Source organism: Lutra lutra, chromosome 1, assembly GCF_902655055.1.
Source record: "Lutra lutra chromosome 1, mLutLut1.2, whole genome shotgun sequence".
NCBI lineage: Eukaryota > Metazoa > Chordata > Mammalia > Carnivora > Mustelidae > Lutra > Lutra lutra.
The window spans coordinates 197,741,669-197,762,567 of NC_062278.1; the positions used below are offsets into that span (position 1 = coordinate 197,741,669).

The window sequence follows — 20,899 nt, forward strand, 5'->3', positions numbered from 1 at the left end:
CTAATAAATGCATTCAGTGTTATAAATTTTCCTCTGAGCATTACTTTTGCTGCATTCCCCCAAATCTGGAAAGTTGTGTTTTCATTTTATTTAAATGTTTTAATTAAATTTATTTTTTATTATATTATGTTATTCACCACATAGTACATTATTTTTTGAAGTAGTATTCCATGACTCATTGTTTGCATATAACACCCAGTGCTGTTTGTTACTCTTGAGACTTCTTTGACCCATACATTACTTAGAAATGTGTTGTTCAGGGGCACCTGGGTGGCTCAGTGGGTTAAAGCCTCTGCCTTTGGCTCAGGTCATCATCCCAGGGTCCTGGGATCGACTGCTACCTCCTTTCTCTCTGCCTACTTGTGATCTCTGTCAAATAAATAAATAAAATCTTAAAAAAAAAAAAAAAAGAAATGTGTTGCTCAGTTGCCAAGTATTTTGGGGTTTTCCAGCTAGCTCTCTGTTACTGATTTCTGGTTTAATTCTATTGTAATCAGAGAGAATACTTTTGTATGATTAGTCTTCTTTTAAATTTGTTAAAGTGTGTTTTATGGCCTAGAATGTGTTCTGTCTTGGTGAATGTTCCATATGAAGTTGAGAAGAATGTGTATTTTGATGTCGTTTTTTGTATTCTGTAGATGTCAGTTGTATTCAGTTGCTACATGGTGCTGTTCAACTATGTCTACTGATTTTCTGCTGCCTAATCTGTCCATTACTATAATAGTGGATTAATCTATTTTTCCTTGTCTGTCAGGTTTTCTCTCATAGATTTTTACATTCTCTTGGTAGGTACATTAACAATTGTTGTGTCTTTTGGGAGAATTGACTCCTTTATCATATTTAATGGCTCTGTTTATCCCTGATAGTTTTCCTTGTTCTGAAGTCATCTATTTCTGGAGTTAATATAGCTATTCCAGCTTTATTTTGATAAATGTTTGCATAGTATATCTTTCTCCATCCCTCTTCTTTTAATCTATCTCGGTTTTCTTAGTTAAAATGGTTGGTTTTTGTTTGTTTGTTTGTTTGTTTGTTTGTAGAGAAGATACAGTTAGGTCTCATGTTTTGTATCCACTCTGACAGACTATGTCTTTTAATTCATGTATTGAAACCAATGATGTTTAAAGTGATTGTTGATATAGATGGATTAATATCTACCATATGTGTCATTGTTTTCTATTCACCATTGTTCTTTGTTTTTTTGTTTCTCATTTTTTTATGAGTTAAAACTGATGTATAACATTATATAAGTTTTGGATGTGCAAAATTATAATTCAACATCTGTATTTATTACAAAGTGATAACTTCCTAAATTTAGTTACCATCCATCACAATACATTTGACCCCTCTTCACCCATTTCATCCGCTAACAACCCCCTTCCCTCTAGTAACCACCAATCTGTTCTTTGTGTCCATGAGTTTGTTTTTGTTTTGCTTACTTATTTATTTTTAGATTCCACATATGAGTGAAATGGTACTGTTTTTGTCTTTCTTCTTCTGACTTATTTCACTTAACATAATACAACTCACTTAACAATTGTTGTCACAATTGAAAAGATTTCATTCTTTTTTATGTCTGAGCAGTATTCTGTCCTACATATAGACCACATCTTCTTTATCCATTTATCCATCAACTGACATTTAGGTTGTTTCCATATCTTGGCTATTGTAAATAATGCTGCTATGAACATTGGGATGCATTCATCATTTCAAATGAGAGTTTTCATATTCTTTTGACAACTACCAGAAGTGAAATAGCTGGATTATATTGTAATTCTATTCTTAACTTTTTGAGGACTCTCTATACTATTTTCCATAGTGCCCACACCAATTTATATTCTACCAACAGGGTACAAGAGTTCCCTTTTTTCCACATCCTCTTAAACACTTATTTCTTGTCTTTTTTTTTATTATTATTATAGCTAATCTAACTAGTGGTAAAGTGATATCTTATTGTGGTTTTGATTTGCACTTTGCATTCCTCTAATACTTAATGATTTTTAAAAAGCTTTTATCTGTTTACTTTAGAGAGTGCATGCATGAGCAGGAGGAGGGGCAGAGGGAGAGGAAGAGAGCATCTCAAGCAGACTCCACACTGAGTGCACAGGCAGGGCTCAACCCCAGTACCCTGAGATCATGACCTGAGCCAAAATCAAGTCAGACACTTAACCAACTGAGCCATCCGTGCACCCCTAATTAGTGATGTTTAACATCCTTTCATGTGCCTGTTGGCCTTTTGTATTTCTTCTTTGGAAAAATGTCCATTCAGATCCTAGGCCCATTTTTCAATCAAGTTCTTTGCTTTTTGTTGTTAAGTTATATGAGTTCTTCATATATTCTGGACATTAAATCCTTATCAGATATATGATTTATAAATATCTTCTTCCATTCAGTAGGTTGTCTTTTCACTTTGATGATGGTTTCTTTCACTGTGTAGAAACTCTTTAGTTTAATACAGTCCCATTTGTTTACTTTTGCTTTTGTTTCCCTTGCATTTGGAGTCATATCCACAAAAATATAGCTAAGACTGATGTCAAGAAACTTACCACCTATGTTTTCTTCTAGGAATTTTATGGTTTCAAATATTACATTAAAGTCTTTCATCCATTTTGAGTTAGTTTCTATATATAGTAAAAGATGGTGGTCTAGTTTCATTCTTTTGCATGTGGCTGTCCAGTTTTCCCAGCAACATTCAATGAAGAAACTGTCCTTTCTCCATTGGGTGTTTGTCTACCTTTGTCATAAATTGTTTGTGTATATGTGTGTGGGTGTATTTATTTATTTATGGCCTTTGAATATATATTTCTGGGCTCTCAATTCTGTTCTATTGATTGGTGTGTCTGTCTTTATGCCAGTACCATGCTATTTTGATTACTATAACTTTGTAATATCATTTGACTTCAGGGAGCATAATACCTTCAGCTTTGTTGTTCTTTCTCAAGATTACTTTAGCTATTCAGGATCTTTTGTAATTCCATACAGATTTTTTAATTAGTTGTTATAGTTCTGTGAAAAATGCTGTTGGAATTTTGATAGGGATTACATTCAGTCTCTTGACTGCTTTGAGTGGTATGGACATTTTAACAATATTGATTCCTCCAATCCATGAGCACAGAATATCTTTCTATTTATTTGCGTCTTCAGTTTCCCGTATCAGTGTCTTACAGTTTTCAGCAGACATTTCTTTCACCTACTTGATTAAATTTATTCCTAGGTATTTTATTCTTCTGATGTAATTGTAAATGGGATTGTTTTCTTAAGTATTCTTTTTGATAGTTCTTTATTAGTGTATAGACATGCCACTGACTTCTATAGATTGATATTGTATCCTACAATTCTACTGTATTTATTAGGTCTAACAGTGTTTTTCTCAGTTCTTCAGTCTTTAGAATTTTCTATATAAAATATCTGCAAATAGTGACAGTTTTACTTCTTCCTTCCCATTTTAGCTACCTTTTATATCTTTTTCTTGCTTAATTTCTGTGGCTGGAACTTGGAGTATTATGTTGAATAAAAGTGTGGAGCATGCACATCCTGGTCTTGTTCCTGATCTTAGAGGAAAAGTTTTCACCATTGAGTATGTTAGATGTGGGTTTATCATATACAGCCTTTGTTATGCTGAGGTATGTTCCCTCTGTACGCACTTTGTTGAGAGTTTTTTTTTTTTTTATCATAAATGGATGCTGAATTTTGTTAGATGCTTTTTCTGCATCTATTGAGATGATCGCATGATTTTTATCCTTAATTTTGTTAATGAGATGTATCACCTTGATTGACTCGTGGATGTTGAATCATCCTCGAACTCTGGAATAAATCCCACTTGTTCAAAGTGTATGATTCTTTTAATGTACTGTTGCATTTGGTTTGCTATATTTTGTTGAGTATTTTTGCATTTATGTTCATTAAGGATATTGGCTTGTAATTTTCTTTTTTGGTGGTGTCCTTGCCTGGTTTTGGTGTCCGAGTAATGCTGCCCTCATAAAATGAGTTTGGAAGGGTTTCTCCTCTTAAGATTTTTTTTTAAAGATTTTATTTATTTGTTAGAGTATGAACAGGGGTGGGGGTGAAGGGGTAGAGCCAGAGGGAGAAGGACATTCCCCGCTGAGCAGGGAGCCTGACACAGGGCCTGATCCCAGGACTCTGGAATGTTCACCTAAGTCAAAGGCAGACACTTAACTGACTGAACTACCCAGGTACCCCTCCTCTTAAGCTGTTTGAAAGAAGAATTTGAGAAGGGTAAGTATTAAGTCTTCTTCGAATGTTTGATAAAATTCACCAGTCAAACTGTCTGGCCTTGGACTTTTGTTTTTTGGAGGCTTTTTTATTACTGATTCAATCTCCTTGCTAGTAATCAGTTTGTTTAGATTTTTCTATTTCTTCATGATTCATCTTGGAAGATTCTGTATTTTGGGGGATTTTTCCATTTCTTCTAGGTTGTCCAGTTCATTAGCATATGATTATTTATAGTATAGTTGTGACTTTAGTTGTAACTTTTCTTTCATTTCTGATTTTATTTGAGCTCTCTCCTTTTCTTGTTTAGTCTAGCTAAAGGTTTATCAATTTTGTTTATCTTTTCAAAGAACCACCTCTCAGGTTTACTGATCTTTCTTATTTATTTATTTTTAGTCTCAATTTGATTTATTTGCACTCTGATCTTTGTATTTTCTTCCTTCTACTAGTTTTGCACTTTGTTTATTCTTCTTTTTATAGTTCCTTTATGTTTAAAGTTAGATTGCTTGAGGTTTTTCTTGTTTCTTGAGGTAGGCTTTATTGCTATGGTCTTCCCTCTTAGAACCACTTTTGCTGCACCCCATAGATTTGGTATGTCATATTTCTGTTTTCAGTTGTCTTCATATATTTTTTTTTATTATTTTTTTCAGTGTTCCAAGATTCATTGTTTATGTATAACACCCAGTGCTCCATGCAATATGTGCCCTCCTTAGTACCCACCACCAGACTCACCCACTCCCCCCCACCTCTCTAAAACCCTCAGTTTGTTTCTTCAAGTCCACAGTTTCTCATGGTTTGCCTCCCCCTCCGATTTCCTCCAATTCACTTTTCCTTTCCTTCTCCTAATGTCCTCCATGTTATTCCTTATGTTCCACAAGTAAGTGAAACCATATGATAATTGACTTTCTCTGATTAACTTATTTCACTCAGCATAATCTCCTCTAGTCCCATCCATGTTGATACAAAAGTTGGGTATTCATCCTTTCTGATGGCTGAGTAATATTCCATTGTATATATGGACCATATCTTCTTTATCCATTCATCTGTTAAAGGGCATCTTTGCTCTTTCCACAATTTGACGATTGTGGACATTGCTGCTATGAACATTGGGGTACATATAGTCCTTCTTTTCACTACATCTGTATCTTTGGGGTAAATACCCAGCAGGGCAATTGCAGGGTCATAAGGTAGCTCTATTTTCTTTTTCTTTGAATTGAGTATGTATTATGATTCCACTTTATCTCCTTTGTTGAATCACTAGCTATAAGTTTTTGTTTTATTCTTTTTGTGATTTCCTTGGGATTAAAATATACCTTTTAACATATCACAGCCTATCTTCAGGTAAAATTATGCTCCTTCATATATATATGAAGGAGCATAATATATAATATATGTTATATATTATATATATAATATTACATATATATGGCATAAGAACTTACAACAATATACTTCCATCTCTCTCCTCCCAGCCTTTGTTTTATTATTGTCATATATTTCACTTGTACATGATATTCTGTACATTTCACTGTACATGTTATTCATAGAACATTATTACTCTGCTCTAAGTAGTCAATAATCTCATTTTTTAAAAGAATTTATTTATTTGTTCGACAGTGAGGGAGAATATAAGCAGCGGGGAGTGGCAGGTAGAGGGAGAGGGAGAAGCAGGCTCCCCAGGGAGCAGGGAGCCCTGGGATGATGACCTGAGCTGAAGGCAGACGCTTAACTGTCTGATCCACCCACATGCCCCTAAATAGTAATCTTTGAAAGAGTCTTAAATAATAGGAGAAAACCCTTTTATGTTTACCTATAAAGTTACCATTTTTGGTGGTCTTTATTCTTTTTTTTTTTTTTAAAGATTTTATTTATTTATTTGACAGAGAGAGATCACAAGCAGGCAGAGAGGCAGGCAGAGAGACAGGAGAAGCAGGCTCCCTGCTGAGCAGAGAGCCCGATGCGGGACTCGATCCCAGGACTCCGAGATCATGACCTGAGCCGAAGGCAGCGGCTTAACCCCCTGAGCCACCCAGGCGCCCCTGTAGTCTTTATTCTTTTGTGTTGATTCAAATCCCATCTACCTGAGACTTCCTTTAAGCTTTCTTATACTGTATATCTACTGGTAATGAATCCTTTCATTTTCTCTACATCTGGACAGAAATCAGTGAATTTTTCTTTTAGATTTCATACTCTTTATTCTCTAGAACTTGCATTTGGTTATTTTTTCTGTTGCCTGTTTCTCTATTCCTTATATTCATTTTGCTTTAACTCCTTCAGCATATTTGTAATAGCTCTTCTAACATTCCTCTTTTTGTTGTGTTACCTTTACCACTTTTATCTATCTATTGACTGATTTTTTTTTCTCCGGGTTATAGATATTGTAAATTTTACATGGATAAATGCTGGGTTGGTTTGTTTGTTTATTCTTTTAAAGAGCATTAGACTTTACTTCTGCAGGTACTTAAATTACTGGATTAGTTTGATGTTTTCAAAGTTTGTTTTAAGCTTTCTTTTGGTATTTTTAGAATAGGCTTTATTCTAAGGCTAGGCTAGCTTTGCTACTAAGGCATGATCCCTCTGATGTTGCCTCTGAATTCCTCCAGTGTTCAAAGAAGATTGAACTCTAGTTGGCAAGAACTCCTGTCTCCAAGTTTTGAGGAAGCTCTGGTAGCTGCTCAGTGTACAGCTCCCCAGACAGTCTTTGCCTCCTCTCCCATACTGTACCCTATTCATAGATGACTTAGCATTTAGCAATAGAATCAAGATGATACCTATCCATATTCCTGGACCTCTTTTCCAAGCATCTCCATCCTCTCTGGTACTCTGCCCACAAATTCTGCTACCTCAGCCTTCCTTAACTCAGCTCTTTGTTTATTCAACTCAGCAATACTATCAAGTTCTGATTTTGTTTTGTAGTCTGGAAAGTGCCTCCAGGTGGATGGCTGAGGCAATCCTAGAGATCACTTTAATCGTCTCCCTTTTTCAGGGACCACACTGTTGCCCTGGCTATTGTGTAATTTCTAAAAACAGTTGTTTCATTCACTTTATCTAGTTTTCCAATTGTTTATGGCAGTAGAGTAATTCAGTTCTGATTATTTTATCAAGGCTATAGAAGCAGAAATTGATTTCATTCAATTTTAAAAATCAGCAATTTACAGCAATCTTTATTTTGGTTTTACAGGGCAAAGAAAGAGATTGAATACCAGGAACTGATGTTTCTTTTAACTGGAGGAGTAAGTCTTAAGAGTGCTGAGAAAAATCCTGATCCAACTTGGTTACAGGATAAAAGCTGGGAGGAAATTTGTCGTGCGAGTGAATTTCCTGCCTTCAAAGAACTCAGGTAATTGTTTAAACTTGATGACCACATTGAATAAGGGTAGCTAAATTTGTAACCTTATTGTTTAACAATCTTTTTTTAAATTATTTTCCAATGAAATAATTATTAGGCTTTTTTTTCCATTAGGAAACATTTTTGTGAACATATAACTGAATGGCAGAAAATTTATGACAGTAAAGAGCCACACAATGCTAAATTTCCAGTACCAATGAATGAAAAACTAAATGAACTACAGAAAATAATAATTCTTCGGTGCTTAAGGCCTGATAAGGTAAAAAGACAAATGTGTTCTATTTGGAATCCAGTTAATTTGCCACTTAAGAATAAATCCCGGGAATTAAAGGCACAACATAAGGAATACAGTCAATGATATTGTGAAAGCGATGTAATGGGACAGATGGTAGTTATGCTTGTGGTGTACATAGCATAATGTATAAAATTATTAAATCTAAGTTGTACACCTGACACTAATGTAACAATGTATGTCAACGTGTAAGGGCCTATTTAGCCAGAGCAGCTCCATCCTGACCCTGTCCCTCCCCCTTCAGAGAACTTACTTACAAACAAGTCCCGGAAACAAGTCCCAGGTAACAAAGCCCAAATACAGGGTTGGGTCAGGCCAGGTGGAGGTATCCAATCGGTGGGGGAGCATACTGTCTCCCTAGCTACCAAGGAGTATGGGCCCCACCCTTTGGGTCCCCTTTGGGCACCAATTCTGACCAAGGTGATAGGTTAGTTCAAATATCTACTATAGGGTAAACTGTAATTCATTTGGTCACTTATGTGTGACCTAGCAGGACTGTGCATCTTTTTCTGTGTTACAATCTCATTGGTCACCTGTGCGTGGCCAGGCCCAACCACATGGCCTTTGCCCTTAAAAGCTAGTCCGTAAAGTAGAGAGAGGTCGCCTCTTTGCAAGAGATGGCCCTGGCCGGTCAGTTTGATTCTCGATGCTTGGCATGAAATAAAGCTTTGCTTGACCTTCGCTTTGTATCAGTCTTGCTCCTTTGGCCATGGACCCAACACACTATACTCAAAAAAATTTTTAAAGATTTTTATTTACTTATTTAACAGAGAGATCACAAGTAGGCAGAGAGAAAGGTAGAGAGGGGGAAATAGGCTCCCTGCCGAGCAGAGAGCCTCACGCGGGGCTCGATCCCAGGACCCTGAGATCGAGCCTCACGCGGGGCTCGATCCCAGGACCCTGAGATCTTCACCTGAGCCGAAGGCAGAATTTTAACCCACTGAGCTACCCAGGCGCCCCTATACTCAAATTTTTAAAAAAATAAGTCGTTTTAGATTAAAAGTTATTGTTATTTCATTCTTTGATCCTCATTCTAGATACTTAAACAGGTTCATTGAGCTCCTTGGATTTGTAGGCATATAGTTTTCCTCAACTTGAGAAAAATTTTGGTCATGATTTCTTCAAATACTTTTTAAAAAAGATTTTATGTATTTGAGTTGGGGAGGGGCAGCCAGAGAGGCAGACAATCTCAAGCAGACTCCATACTGAGCATGGAGCTCGACACAGGGCTCGATCTGATGACCTTGAGGTCATGACTTGAGACAGAATCAAGACTCTGAGGCTTAAGTAACAGAGCCATACAGGCGCCCCTTCTTCAAATACTTTTTTCCACTTCACCCTATGATTCCAAATAAATAAACATTAGATTGCATGGTATTATATCATAGATGATTGCTCTGTTAATTATTTTTAAAACTTTTTCTATCACTGTGCTTCAGTTTGTATAATTTCTATTGTTATCTTTAAGTTTTCTTATTCTTCTTTTATAGTGTCTAATCTGCTATGGTTCCTATCCAGGTAGTTTTTTTGTTTCAGGGGCTCCTGGGTGGCTCCAACAGTTAAGCATCCAACTCGGTTTTGGCTCAGGTTGTGGTCTCAGGGTTGTGGGATCAAGCCCTGCTTTGGACTCCTCATTCAGTGGGCAGTCTGCTTGAGATTCTTTCTCTCCCTCTCCTCGGCCTTTCCCCCTTGCTTACAAGCACTAAGGTGTGCTCTCTATCCTTCTCTCTCAAATAAATAAATCTTTAAAAAAATTTTTTTGTTTCACTTATCATATATTTCACTAATAGTTCATTTGGGGAATGCCTGGGTGTCTCAGTTGGCTAAGCATCTGCCTTCAGCTCAGGTCATGATCCCAAGGTCCTGGGATTGAGTCCCACATTGGGCTCCCTGTTCAGCAGGGAGTCTGCTTCTCCCTTTCCTTCTGCCTGCTGTTCCTCCTGCTTGTGCTCTCTCTCTCCGTCAAATAAATAAGTAAAATCTTTTTTTAAAAAAAAAGTCCAGTTCTTTCTTATATATTATATACTTTTTCATTCTGTTCATGTTTTCTTTAAATACTTGAACACAGTTACAACAACCATTTTTTAAATTTTTTATTGTGTTATGTTAGTCACCATAGAATACATCATTAGTTTTTTTTTTATTTTCAGCATAACAGTATTCATTGTTTTTGCACCACACCCAGTGCTCCATGCAATCCGTGCCCTCTCTAATACCCACCACCTGGTTCCCCCAACCTCCCACCCCCCACCCCTTCAGACCCCTCAAATTGTTTTTCAGAGTCCACAGTCTCTCATGGTTCACCTCCCCTTCCAATTTCCCCCAACTCCCTTCTCCTCTCTAACTCCCCTTGTCCTCCATGCTATTTGTTATGTTCCACAAATAAGTGAAACAACAACCGTTTTTAAACTGACTGCTAATTCCATAATTTCTGGATCTGTTTCTATTTACTGATTTTACTCTTGGTTATAGATTATATATTCTTGCTTCTTGGCCTGCCCAGTAATGTTTGATTAGATGCCAGACATTGTTGATAATTTGATTTTGTTCTGTTCTTTTAAAGATTGTTGAGTTTTATTCTGCTAGTTCACTTGTCAGCAAACAATACTTGTGGGCCAGATCCAGCTCATGACTTGTTTCCTCCAGCCCATGACTTGTTTCCTCCAGCCCATGAATTGATAATGGTGCTTGTTTTTTAAAGAGTTGTTTTTAAAAAAGAAGAAAAAGAATATACAGCAGAAATTGTATGTGGTCCACAATACCTAGAGTTTTTACTATCTAGCCCTCTGTAGAAAAATGTTACCAATCCTTTTGGCTACATAGTTACATTACTTAACTTCAGATTGTTCCTTTCAAAGATTATTTTAATATTTGTTAGCACAAATGCAGGACAGCCTTTACTCAATGGATTGTTTAGCTCCACTAATAAAGCGTGACCCTTGTGGGTGCTTTACTGAATGCCCCAAGTGATCACCAAGGGCTCTCCACTGTGGCTATTGCAAACTTGAATAATTCCCAGGTTTGCATGAACTCTGGTAGCTCTGTAGATCCCCAGTTCATAGTTCTCCAGTCACTTTGCTTAGCCTATGCCTGCAAACCTTTGTATTCAGCAAAGATTCAAGGGTACTGTTATGCAAATTTCTTTCTTTTTTTCTCAGGTAGTTCCCTTCTACTTTGAACTCTGCAACTTCTAGTGGCCTCCCACCTTGAACTCTGATTTCTGTCTTCCCAAGTTAGCAACACTGTGTTGCTCTGCTTTTAATCACTTTGCCTGATCCACAGGCTGGAATGTGCCTCCCAGAAGAAAGCTAAAGGGACAATAGATCTCACCTTGTGTGTTTCCTCTTTTCATAGAGATCAAAGTCTGGTAACACCTGTTGTCTGAATTGCCCAGTGTTTGAAAATGGTTGTTTTTTAAATTTTGTCCATTTTTAGTTGTTTATGTGAGAGTGTAAATCTGGGCCCTGTTAGCAGAAGAAGCCATATTGGTTAGAAGTAAAAGATGGTAGAAAATCTTAACACATGTCACAGTTTTGTTAGTTTACACATCCACAAAAATCTTCCTTTTTTTTTTCTTCCAAGTTTTTATTTAAATTCCAGTAAGTTAACATACAGTATAATATTAGATTCAGGTGTAGAATTTAGTGATTCACACCTACATACTATACCCAGTGCTCATCACAATTGCCCTCCTTAATCCCCCTCACTTATTTAACCCATTCCACCCCTTACCTCCCCTCCAGTAACCCACAGTTTGTTTTCTATAGTTAAGAGTCTGTTTCCTGGTCTGCCTCTCCTTTTTTACCCCTATGTTCATCTGTCTTGTTTCTTAAATTCCACATATGACCAAAATCATATAGTATTTGTCTTTCTCTGACTTATTTCCCTTAGCATAGTACTCTCCAGCATCATCCATGTCATTACAAATGGCAAGATTTCATTCTTTTTATGGCCGAGTAATATTCCATTGTATATAAATACTACATCTTCTTTATCCATTCAGTAGATGATGGACACTTGGGCTCTTTCCATAATTTGGCTGTTGTTGATAATGCTGCTATAAACATTGGGGTGCATGTATCCCTTTGAATCACTATGTCTGGATCCTTAGGGTAAATACCAGGTAGTGCAATTGCTGGATCATAGGGTAGTTCTATTTCTAACTTCTTGAGGAAACTCCCTGCTGTTTTCCAGAGTGAACTTATAAAACCAAACACCCAAAAAACAATAATAATCCAGTTTAAAAATGGACAGAAGACACGAATAGGCATTTTTCTGAAGAAGACATACAGATGGACAGCAGATACAAAAATCTTTCTATAGGTGAAATAAACAGGCTGATACTGATTTTCACACATTCAGGAAAGGTGATTATGGTGTTACAAAAGAAGAATTTTTTTTTTAAGATTTTATTTATTTATTTGACAGAGAGAGAGAGATCATAAGTAGGCAGAGAGGCAGGCAGAGAGAGAGGGAGAAGCAGGCTCCCTGCCAAGCAGAGAGCCCAATGCAGGCCTCGATCTCAGAACCCTGAGATCATGACCTGAGCCGAAAGCAGAGGCTTAACCCACTGAGCCACCCAGATGCCCAGAAATTTTATTTTATTTTATTTTTTTAAAGATTTTGGGACGCCTGGGTGGCTCAGTTGGTTGGGCAGCTGCCTTCGGCTCAGGTCATGATCCCAGCGTCCTGGGATCGAGTCCCACATCAGGCTCCTTGCTCGGCGGGGAGCCTGCTTCTCCCTCTGCCTCTGCCTACCACTCTGTCTGCCTGTGCTCATTCTCTCTCTCCCTCTCTCTCTCTCACAAATAAATAAATAAAATCTTAAAAAAAAAGATTTTATTTATTTGACAGACAGAGATCACAAGTAGGCAGAGAGGCAGGCAGAGAGAGAGAGAGGAAGGGAAGCAGGCTCCCTGCTGAGCAGAGAGCCCGATGTGGGGCTCGATCCCAGGGCCCTGGGATCATGACCTGAGCTGAAGGCAGAGGCTTTAACACACTGAGCCACCCAGGCACCCCAGAAATTTTATTTTTTGATAGCTAATGCTTATTTTATTTTACCATATAAAATATTTAATCTTTTTACTTCCTATTAACAAGAATAATATTATTCTAGTTACTGGGCTGTTTAATTTTCAGCCAAACACACCTTTCTCTTTCATTAAATGCATATGACAAGTTAGATCCTATTTCATCTCATTAGGAGATGCATTTCCAAATATATATATATATATATATTTTTTAAAGATTTTATTTATTTATTTGACAGAGAGAAATCACAAGTAAGCAGAGAGGCAGGCAGAGAGAGAGGAGGAAGCAGGCTCCCTGCCGAGCAGAAAGCCCGATGTGGGGCTCGAACCCAGGACCTGGGATCATGACCTGAGCCGAAGGCAGCGGCCCAACCCACTGAGCCACCCAGGCGCCCCTCCAAATATATTTTTAAATTTAATCTCAATTAGCCAACATAGAGTATATCATTAATTTTTGATGTCATGTTCAATGATTCATTCATTGTGTAGAACATCCAGTGCTCATGAAATCAGAAGCCCTCCTTAATGCCCATCACCGAGTTACCCAAAAGAAAAAATTTTAAACAGAAAACCAAAAACTATTTTCATACGTGTAGTTTAAACTTTGAGAAAGTCACATCGTCTTTCTGAGCTCCATGTATAAAATGAAGGTGGGGAAAGTAATTGCAGTATTCCCTCCTTTCTTTCCTTTTTTTTTTTTTTTAACGTTTTCTTTTTAGTAAAGCTTCCCAAGGAGCATCATCTAATGCTTCACTTAGGCTCTGAGTAGATTCAAATAGAGGCTTACATAATTATTAGACTCCTGAGTATTTCTTCCTATTTTAAGTCTTAGAGACATTTGTGCATTGTTAAAACTTACCTCATTCTTTTCTACCTGACAGTTGTGTGTGTATATATATGTTTCTTTCACTAAACAGTAAATCCCTTTAAATCCAAAACAATGCTGTATTCATTATTTTATCACCATAGCCTCCTTTGTTCATTGTCAACTTAGCAATGATTAACTCTGCCTCTGGGAAATACTCGCCTAATTTGCACTTCATAGAGTGGTTCCCTGATGGCCAATGGAAACGTTTCAATGCCAAGTATGGAGTTACTGCCTAGTCTGCCATGCTTGGAAGTCCGTGCTTAAACATGACAGCCCTCACCACACTGGGACATGCAATAATCATCTGCTTGTTTGTTAGCATCTCCCACTGTGCTCCAAGGTTCTGGAGGTCAGAACCCATGTCTTATTTTGCTCAGTATCTCCAGGACTTAAAGCAGTGCCTGGAAGATAGTATGACATCTCAGTAAATGTCGTGAATTGAGCTGAATTGAATTCAACTAAGTTCAACCTAAGCCTCTGCTTGTCAGGATTCTTCAGAGAAACAGAACCAATAGGATAGGTAAGATAGAGATGTACAGGAACTAGCTCATGTGATTGTGGAGGTTGGCAAGTCCAAAATCTGCAGCCTGGAGACCCAGGGAAGAGGTCATATTGCAGCTCAAGTCCAAAGGCAGGGGACTGGCAGAATTTCCTCGTGTTCAGTGGAGGTCTTTTTTTCTCTTAAGGCCTCCAACTGATTCACTGAGACCCACTTCCATTATGGAGAGAAGCGCACTTAACTCAAAGTCTACTGATTTAAACGTTAATCTCATCTTTAAGATATTTTTCTAGCAACATCCAGGCTAGTATTTGACCAAATATCTGGGTACTCTGTTCTAGCAAAGCTGACACCTAAAACTAACCATCACAAAGCTTATCACCAGGTCTGTTCAAGTCTCCATAATTTCTTCTCTAGAATATCTTCCATGAAGGGTCAAAATCTTATAGAAAAGTCTTATAAATTTTTCTTATATTAAGTTACTGAAACAAGGTACTTTTTCTACAGAAAATTCTCTTACTTGATTTCAGTTACATCATCTCAGGGAACATTGCCCTGGTCTGTACTTAGAGTAAAAGGGGTAAGGTCTCTGGGTCCTCTATCTCCTCTTCCTTAAAATTTACATCAAAGATCTGTGCTAGATAGAAACTCTACATGGTGTTAATGGTAAAAAAAAAAAAAAGGGGGGGGGGTGTGCCTGGGTGGCTCAGCAGGTTAAGCCGCTGCCTTCGGCTCAGGTCATGATCCCAGGGTCCTGGGATCGAGTCCCGCATCGGGCTCCTTCCTCAGCGGGGAGGCTGCTTCTCTCTCTGCCTCTTCCTGCCACTCTGCCTGCTTGTGTTCTCTCTCTCTCTCTCTGACAAATAAATAAATAAAATCTTTAAAGTTGTTGGTGGAGAAAACTGTACTTCTTTAAAAAAAAAAGATTTCATCATTGCTCATGTGAAATTACTAAAGAAAGTCTGTTATATCTTTGTGAGCTCCTCTTTTGAAAACTCTTCAATGTTCTTTCACTACTTATAGTGTAAAGACAGAAGTACAGCTTGGCAGTCTTGTTACCTTGGCTAATCATACCTCTTTTCACAATTCCATTCTTATCTTGAAACTTCTGTAAATTTCCACTGTTTAAAACTACAGAATTGCTCACAACCACACAAAATTTTTCCTACAGAAGACTCCATCTTTCCTTACCACCTATTCCACACAATGCAGACCCATCTCTGCCAGGACCACAGAAGCCTGTCATGATCTCTCCTCCCTTCACTGAATTCCTACAGCTTCACGTTAGAAAGGTGTTTAGCATTTAGAACGTGATATCGAACACCTCTTCATACTTACTTTCTGCTCCTAATGTTGATGGGGATCATTCTTTTGCTTCAAATTCATTTTAATGTAATTTATAAATAAGTAACACATTCCTGTGGTTCAGAACTGTTTTGAAGACATGAATACAGAGAAAAGTGGACCTCCGATTTGCATCTCCCAGGCTATCAGTATCCTTTCCCTCAGGCAACTCATGTTATCTGCTTCTTGTTACCCTTTTATGCACTTAGAAATATGCATACGCATAAATTCTTTTTCCATTTATTTTTAACACAAATGGTTGTATCTACTGTTTTGCATGTTGCTTATTCCCCTGTTTATAGAGCTTTCTCATTCTTTTTTTTTTTTTTTTGCAATTGAGTATGCCACAATTTCTTAAACCGTTTCCTATTGATGGACCTTTACAATATGTATATATTATCCCCTATAAAAATGTTGCAATAAATAATATTCAAAAATCATTTCTCACATATGCAACTTTATTCTCTCAGAATAAAGTCCTGGGAATAAAATTGCTGAATCAGTGGATTTGCCCATTTGTAACTTTACAGATATTGCCAAATTGGCCTCCATAAAACTTATACCAGATTACTTTTCCACAGCAGTGTATGAGAATATCTGTTTAACCCATAGTTTTTTTCTACACAGATCCAAACTTTTGGATTTTTGTTAATCTGTACAGGCGGGTTGAGGAATTTGGGGACCGATGGGGGCAGAGCAAGGCATGGACACGAGGTGGTAATGGGCGCACAGGAGCTATGCAGGATAATGCTTTTTTTTAATTTTTTTTTATTTTTTTTTATTTTTTTTTTATTTTTTTTTATATGCAGGATAATGCTTAAAGAGTTTACATGCTGGAGAGAGAGAAGTCCCTCACAGCAGGAATCTCCAGATGCTGGAATTGTGGGCTGGGGATCCCATAACTCTAAAGGGAACTCCCTTGGGAGAAGAGAGAAGGGACAGTGTCTTGGGGATGTTTCTCAGCAGCACTATGGTTTGGAGTCACTGGATTGGACCTCTGAAGGGCTGCCCTGGCTTGGGGTCTTTATGTCCTGGGACTTATCGATAGCTAGCAGATGTTGGGTGCAAAGTACGCAGGCTGCCAATGGCTAAACATCTGCTTCTTTGGGCTATGTTTACAACAGTTGAAAGTGCAAAAGTTTGAGTTTAGTGCCAGTGGGCTTTTGAGCTAACACGTTTCAGCGTGCTGTGAAGGAAACCCTCTAGGGGTCGTCAATACACAGACACTCTCCTTGTCCCTTTACCTAACAATCTGATACAGGAAAAATGGTATCTAAGTATAGTTATCATTTGTGTTTTTTAAAATTATGAGTATTAGGGTAAGACTAAGCTGCTGTAACAAAGAGACCCAAAATACAGTAGTCTAAGTAAAATAGAAGCGAATCTCTCTTGGCCTAAGAGCCCAGAGCAAATACCTAAGAACTGGCAGGCAGCTGTTTCTGAGATCACGCAGACATTCAAGTTCTTTCTCATGCTAGGCAAGTCCCCTAGAGTGTGGTCCTCATCAGTGAGATTGAAGCTGGCTCATGAATACCATATCTGTTGAAGAGCAAAAGAGAGTACTGAAAGCAAACAGCTTCCTTATAAAAAATACCTTTTGAAAGCTCCATGTATAACTTCTACTTGCATCCCTCTGGCCTAAACTTAGTCATGCAGCCACATTTAAGTACAAGAAAAGTTGAGAAAACTTGGGGTTGTATCACCAAGAGGAGACAAACAGGGAGATAGTTTGCATCTCTCCTCTACTGAATGAGGTTGAGCATCTTTTCATGTGTTTTACATTTTTATAAATGGATTCTATAAATCATTTTCTATAAATCGTTCATCATCTCTGCCCATTTTACCTTTGGATTGTTTGTTTGGTTCTATCAGTTTATGGACGCTTCTTACGTATTAGAGAAATTCGCACTTTGTCTATGATATGCAGCATGCTTTTCCTGACCATTAGACTCAAAATGTACTCTCTGTCAGTTTTCAGTAATCATCACCATTGTTACGTGAAATGAAAATCACTCTAAAGGGCATATTGTTTCTCTCTTTAACAGATAACTCCAGCTATTACAAATTATGTAACTGACAAACTGGGGAAGAAGTTTGTGGAGCCTCCACCATTTGATCTGACGAAGAGTTACTTGGACTCAAACTGTACCATCCCTTTAATTTTTGTGCTGTCTCCAGGAGCGGATCCTATGGCTAGTAAGTCTGCCTACTGCACACTTTGAGGAAACTATAAGTAAACCATCTTGCTCCATGGCCATCCCTTATAGGACTGCAGATCACTTAGTAAACCTGAGATGTTAAGGAAAAGTAACTCGAACCTTCCAGGGAAGTACCCGCACACTGAAACATAAGGCATGCTTTATGATTTTAGAGCAAGCAGTGAAACTGTTTTTTTGTGCTCTCCTAGGCCTGCTGAAATTTGCAAATGATAAAGCTATGTCTGGAAATAAATTTCAAGCTATTTCCCTGGGACAAGGACAAGGACCAATTGCAGCAAAAATGATTAAAGCAGCAACAGAAGAAGGAACGTGGGTGTGCCTACAGAACTGTCACCTTGCAGTCTCCTGGATGCCCATGTTGGAAAAAATATGTGAAGATTTTACCCCTGAAGTCTGTAACTCATCCTTTAGGCTTTGGCTCACAAGTTATCCATCTCCGAAAGTACGTTTATTTTGTATGAAGTTCAGTATATTTATTCAATTTTCTCTTACGTTGTTATCTTAATCAACCTTTAAATGCTACACCTTGGGGCGCCTGGGTGGCTCAGTGGGTTAAAGCCTCTGCCTTTGGCTCAGGTATGATTCCAGGGTCCTGGGATCGAGCCCTGCATCGGGCTCTCTGCTCAGCAGGGAGCCTGCTTCCCCCTCTCTCTCTACCTGCCTCTCTGCCTACTGTGGTCTCTCTCTCTCTCTGTCAAAAAAAGAAAAAATTATAAATGCTACACCTCAAGAGGTCTTAAAAATATTTCTGGAGTCCTCTTTTGTACCTATTTTTAACCCACTAGTATATGCATTTTTAGGACTCAATCTTCTTCTCTTGAGTAATGCTCTGTTTATTCTGTCTTAGTTCCCAGTAACCATCCTACAGAATGGAGTGAAAATGACTAATGAACCTCCCACGGGTCTTCGGCTAAATCTCCTTCAATCTTATCTCTCTGATCCAATTTCTGATGCTCAGTTTTTCAGTGGATGCCCGGGAAAGGAACTGGTAATGTTCAGCCTCTGGAGCTTTTGAAATGTGTTCTTACAGTGAGAAAAATCTGGGAATATAAATATTTAACAATGTTAACGTTTAGGCATTTTCTAAGAAGGCAGATATTATACTTATATCGTTCATCATTTTCTTCCCAGCAGTCTGTGCTCTGCTTCTTGCAGAGAAGACAGTCGAATAGGTATCTGTTGACTGACTGAATGTCTTAGTTTGTAAACCAAAATCCAATAACAAGTTTGACGAAGATCCAAGAGTAGCAATCTATTTTCATATCATGTATTCATTCTTTCAACGAAATGTGTGTTAGGTACTCTGCTAGGTACTAGATATAAAGCAGTGAGAATAAAATAGGCCCCCCTTCCCCCAAATCTGGCTTCATGGAACTTAAATCCTAGCAATACCATTTTGACATATTAATCTTGCTTTTCAGTGCACTCAAGTGAAACCGTTTGTACATGGTACTGGGGACTTAGGAATCCTAATAAATAAATAGCACTCCTTTTTCCTTGCTGGTATTCTTACCAAAAATATAAACATAAGGAAACCAGATTATAACTTTAGTTACTGATATAGACTAGGTTGGGAGATATAGTTGATGTCTGTGAACAAATGGGGTTCATATCACTGAATAGAATTAAGCAGATTGATCCACCCTCAGGAACAGAGGAAAACTTTCTTCCCTAAGGAAAGCTGGCTTCTAAGATGGAAAAGCTGAGCAAAGCATATCTGGTTAACTTTTCCAAAATTTATCAACCAGATAGATTATTCCCTTCTCCTGCAGTGAATATAAGGATGGAGAAAATCTAGAAGTGTTACACTGAGGTCTCTTCACATGGAAGGAAACATCAACACTAAGGGAAATTCATTCCTTGCCTTCACCCCAATGCCATTTATCATACTTGCCTATTTGAGCTAGAAAAAGAATGGTATTGGAAATAAAGAATTCTTTGGAAGCCAGCTAGTTTCTGCTTAATGATACCTTCTGTGTTCCCCTAGTTTTAAAAGCAATACTTTTATTTGAAATTCTAGGAGAAGAGTAGAATATTTGGTGGGTTAGCGAGAAAGCTTAATAAAATGGAGAAGGTAATACAGTGTCTGATCCCCATTGAGGGTTTTAGCTTCTGCAAGAAATCCCAATATTTCTCTGATATAACAGGTGCATTTTTGGCCTACAAGCATGACCAAAAATATAGAGGGATTATGATCTCCTTAAGAAAACCCCATTGGGATGGGGCACCTGGGTGGCTCAGTGGGTTAAAGCCTCTGCCTTCGACTCAGGTCGTGATCCCAGGGTCCTGGGATCAAGCCCCACATTGGGCTCTCTGCTCCATGGGGAGCCTGCTTCTTCCTCTCTTTCTCTGCCTGCCTCTCTGCCTACTTGTGATCTCTGTCTGTCAAATAAACAAATTAAAAAAAAATCTTAAGAAAACCCCATTGGGTGAAAATACATGGAAAATACAGGCAAATTAGGTTATTGCTCTCACTGCCAAAAGTTTTTCCCTTTTTAAATGTTTCACCACAGCTTTCACTCCATTTATTTAAAATATGCTTTAATTTATGTACGACATTTCAAGAATATAGTTATTCAGTAAGGCCATGGTGTACTTGCATTTTAATATTATATAAATAATTTCTACTACATCATACGAAGATAGTTGGATTTTTCATGCATTTGGAGCTATGCTTGAAATTATCGAATTTAAAACATCAAGGTAGCATACTTGAAACTTACTGGGCGTTCCTCAAAGAGGTGGGTGACCATCCTCCAGAGTGCTGACATAGGCTCAGGGAAAGGCCCATCCCTTCTGACATACCTGTCACGCATATGAAGATGCCAGGCCAGAGTAAACAAACAAAGGTTTCAAAAATGATCTCCGAATGGAAAGTCATAAAATCAGGAACTATATATTGGGATTTATTCCTATCATAATAATTAATTATGCCCTCGCCCGTCTCATCTTAAGCATATGCCAGTGAGTCTGTGGGATAACATTTTAAATATTGAAGTTGTAAATATCTGTGAAGCAACACCAAAGTATGCGTAGCCAGTACTTTGGCAAATGGTAGAATTGTTGCATTT

The 20,899-nt window shown here is 37.9% G+C and overlaps 1 protein-coding gene across 6 annotated transcripts in view; it reads left to right on the plus strand.

The window, feature by feature from the left end:
- DNAH12 (dynein axonemal heavy chain 12) overlaps positions 1-20,899 on the plus strand; it is a 224,768-nt gene that overhangs the window by 187,286 nt on the left and 16,583 nt on the right. For all 6 annotated transcript variants that reach the window (XM_047691438.1, XM_047691441.1, XM_047691430.1 and 3 more), the window contains 5 exons: positions 7,409-7,567; positions 7,691-7,835; positions 17,655-17,805; positions 18,017-18,270; positions 18,676-18,816. In XM_047691438.1, coding sequence (XP_047547394.1) covers positions 7,409-7,567; positions 7,691-7,835; positions 17,655-17,805; positions 18,017-18,270; positions 18,676-18,816 — 850 coding nt within the window. The remainder of the gene's footprint in view (positions 1-7,408; positions 7,568-7,690; positions 7,836-17,654; positions 17,806-18,016; positions 18,271-18,675; positions 18,817-20,899) is intronic.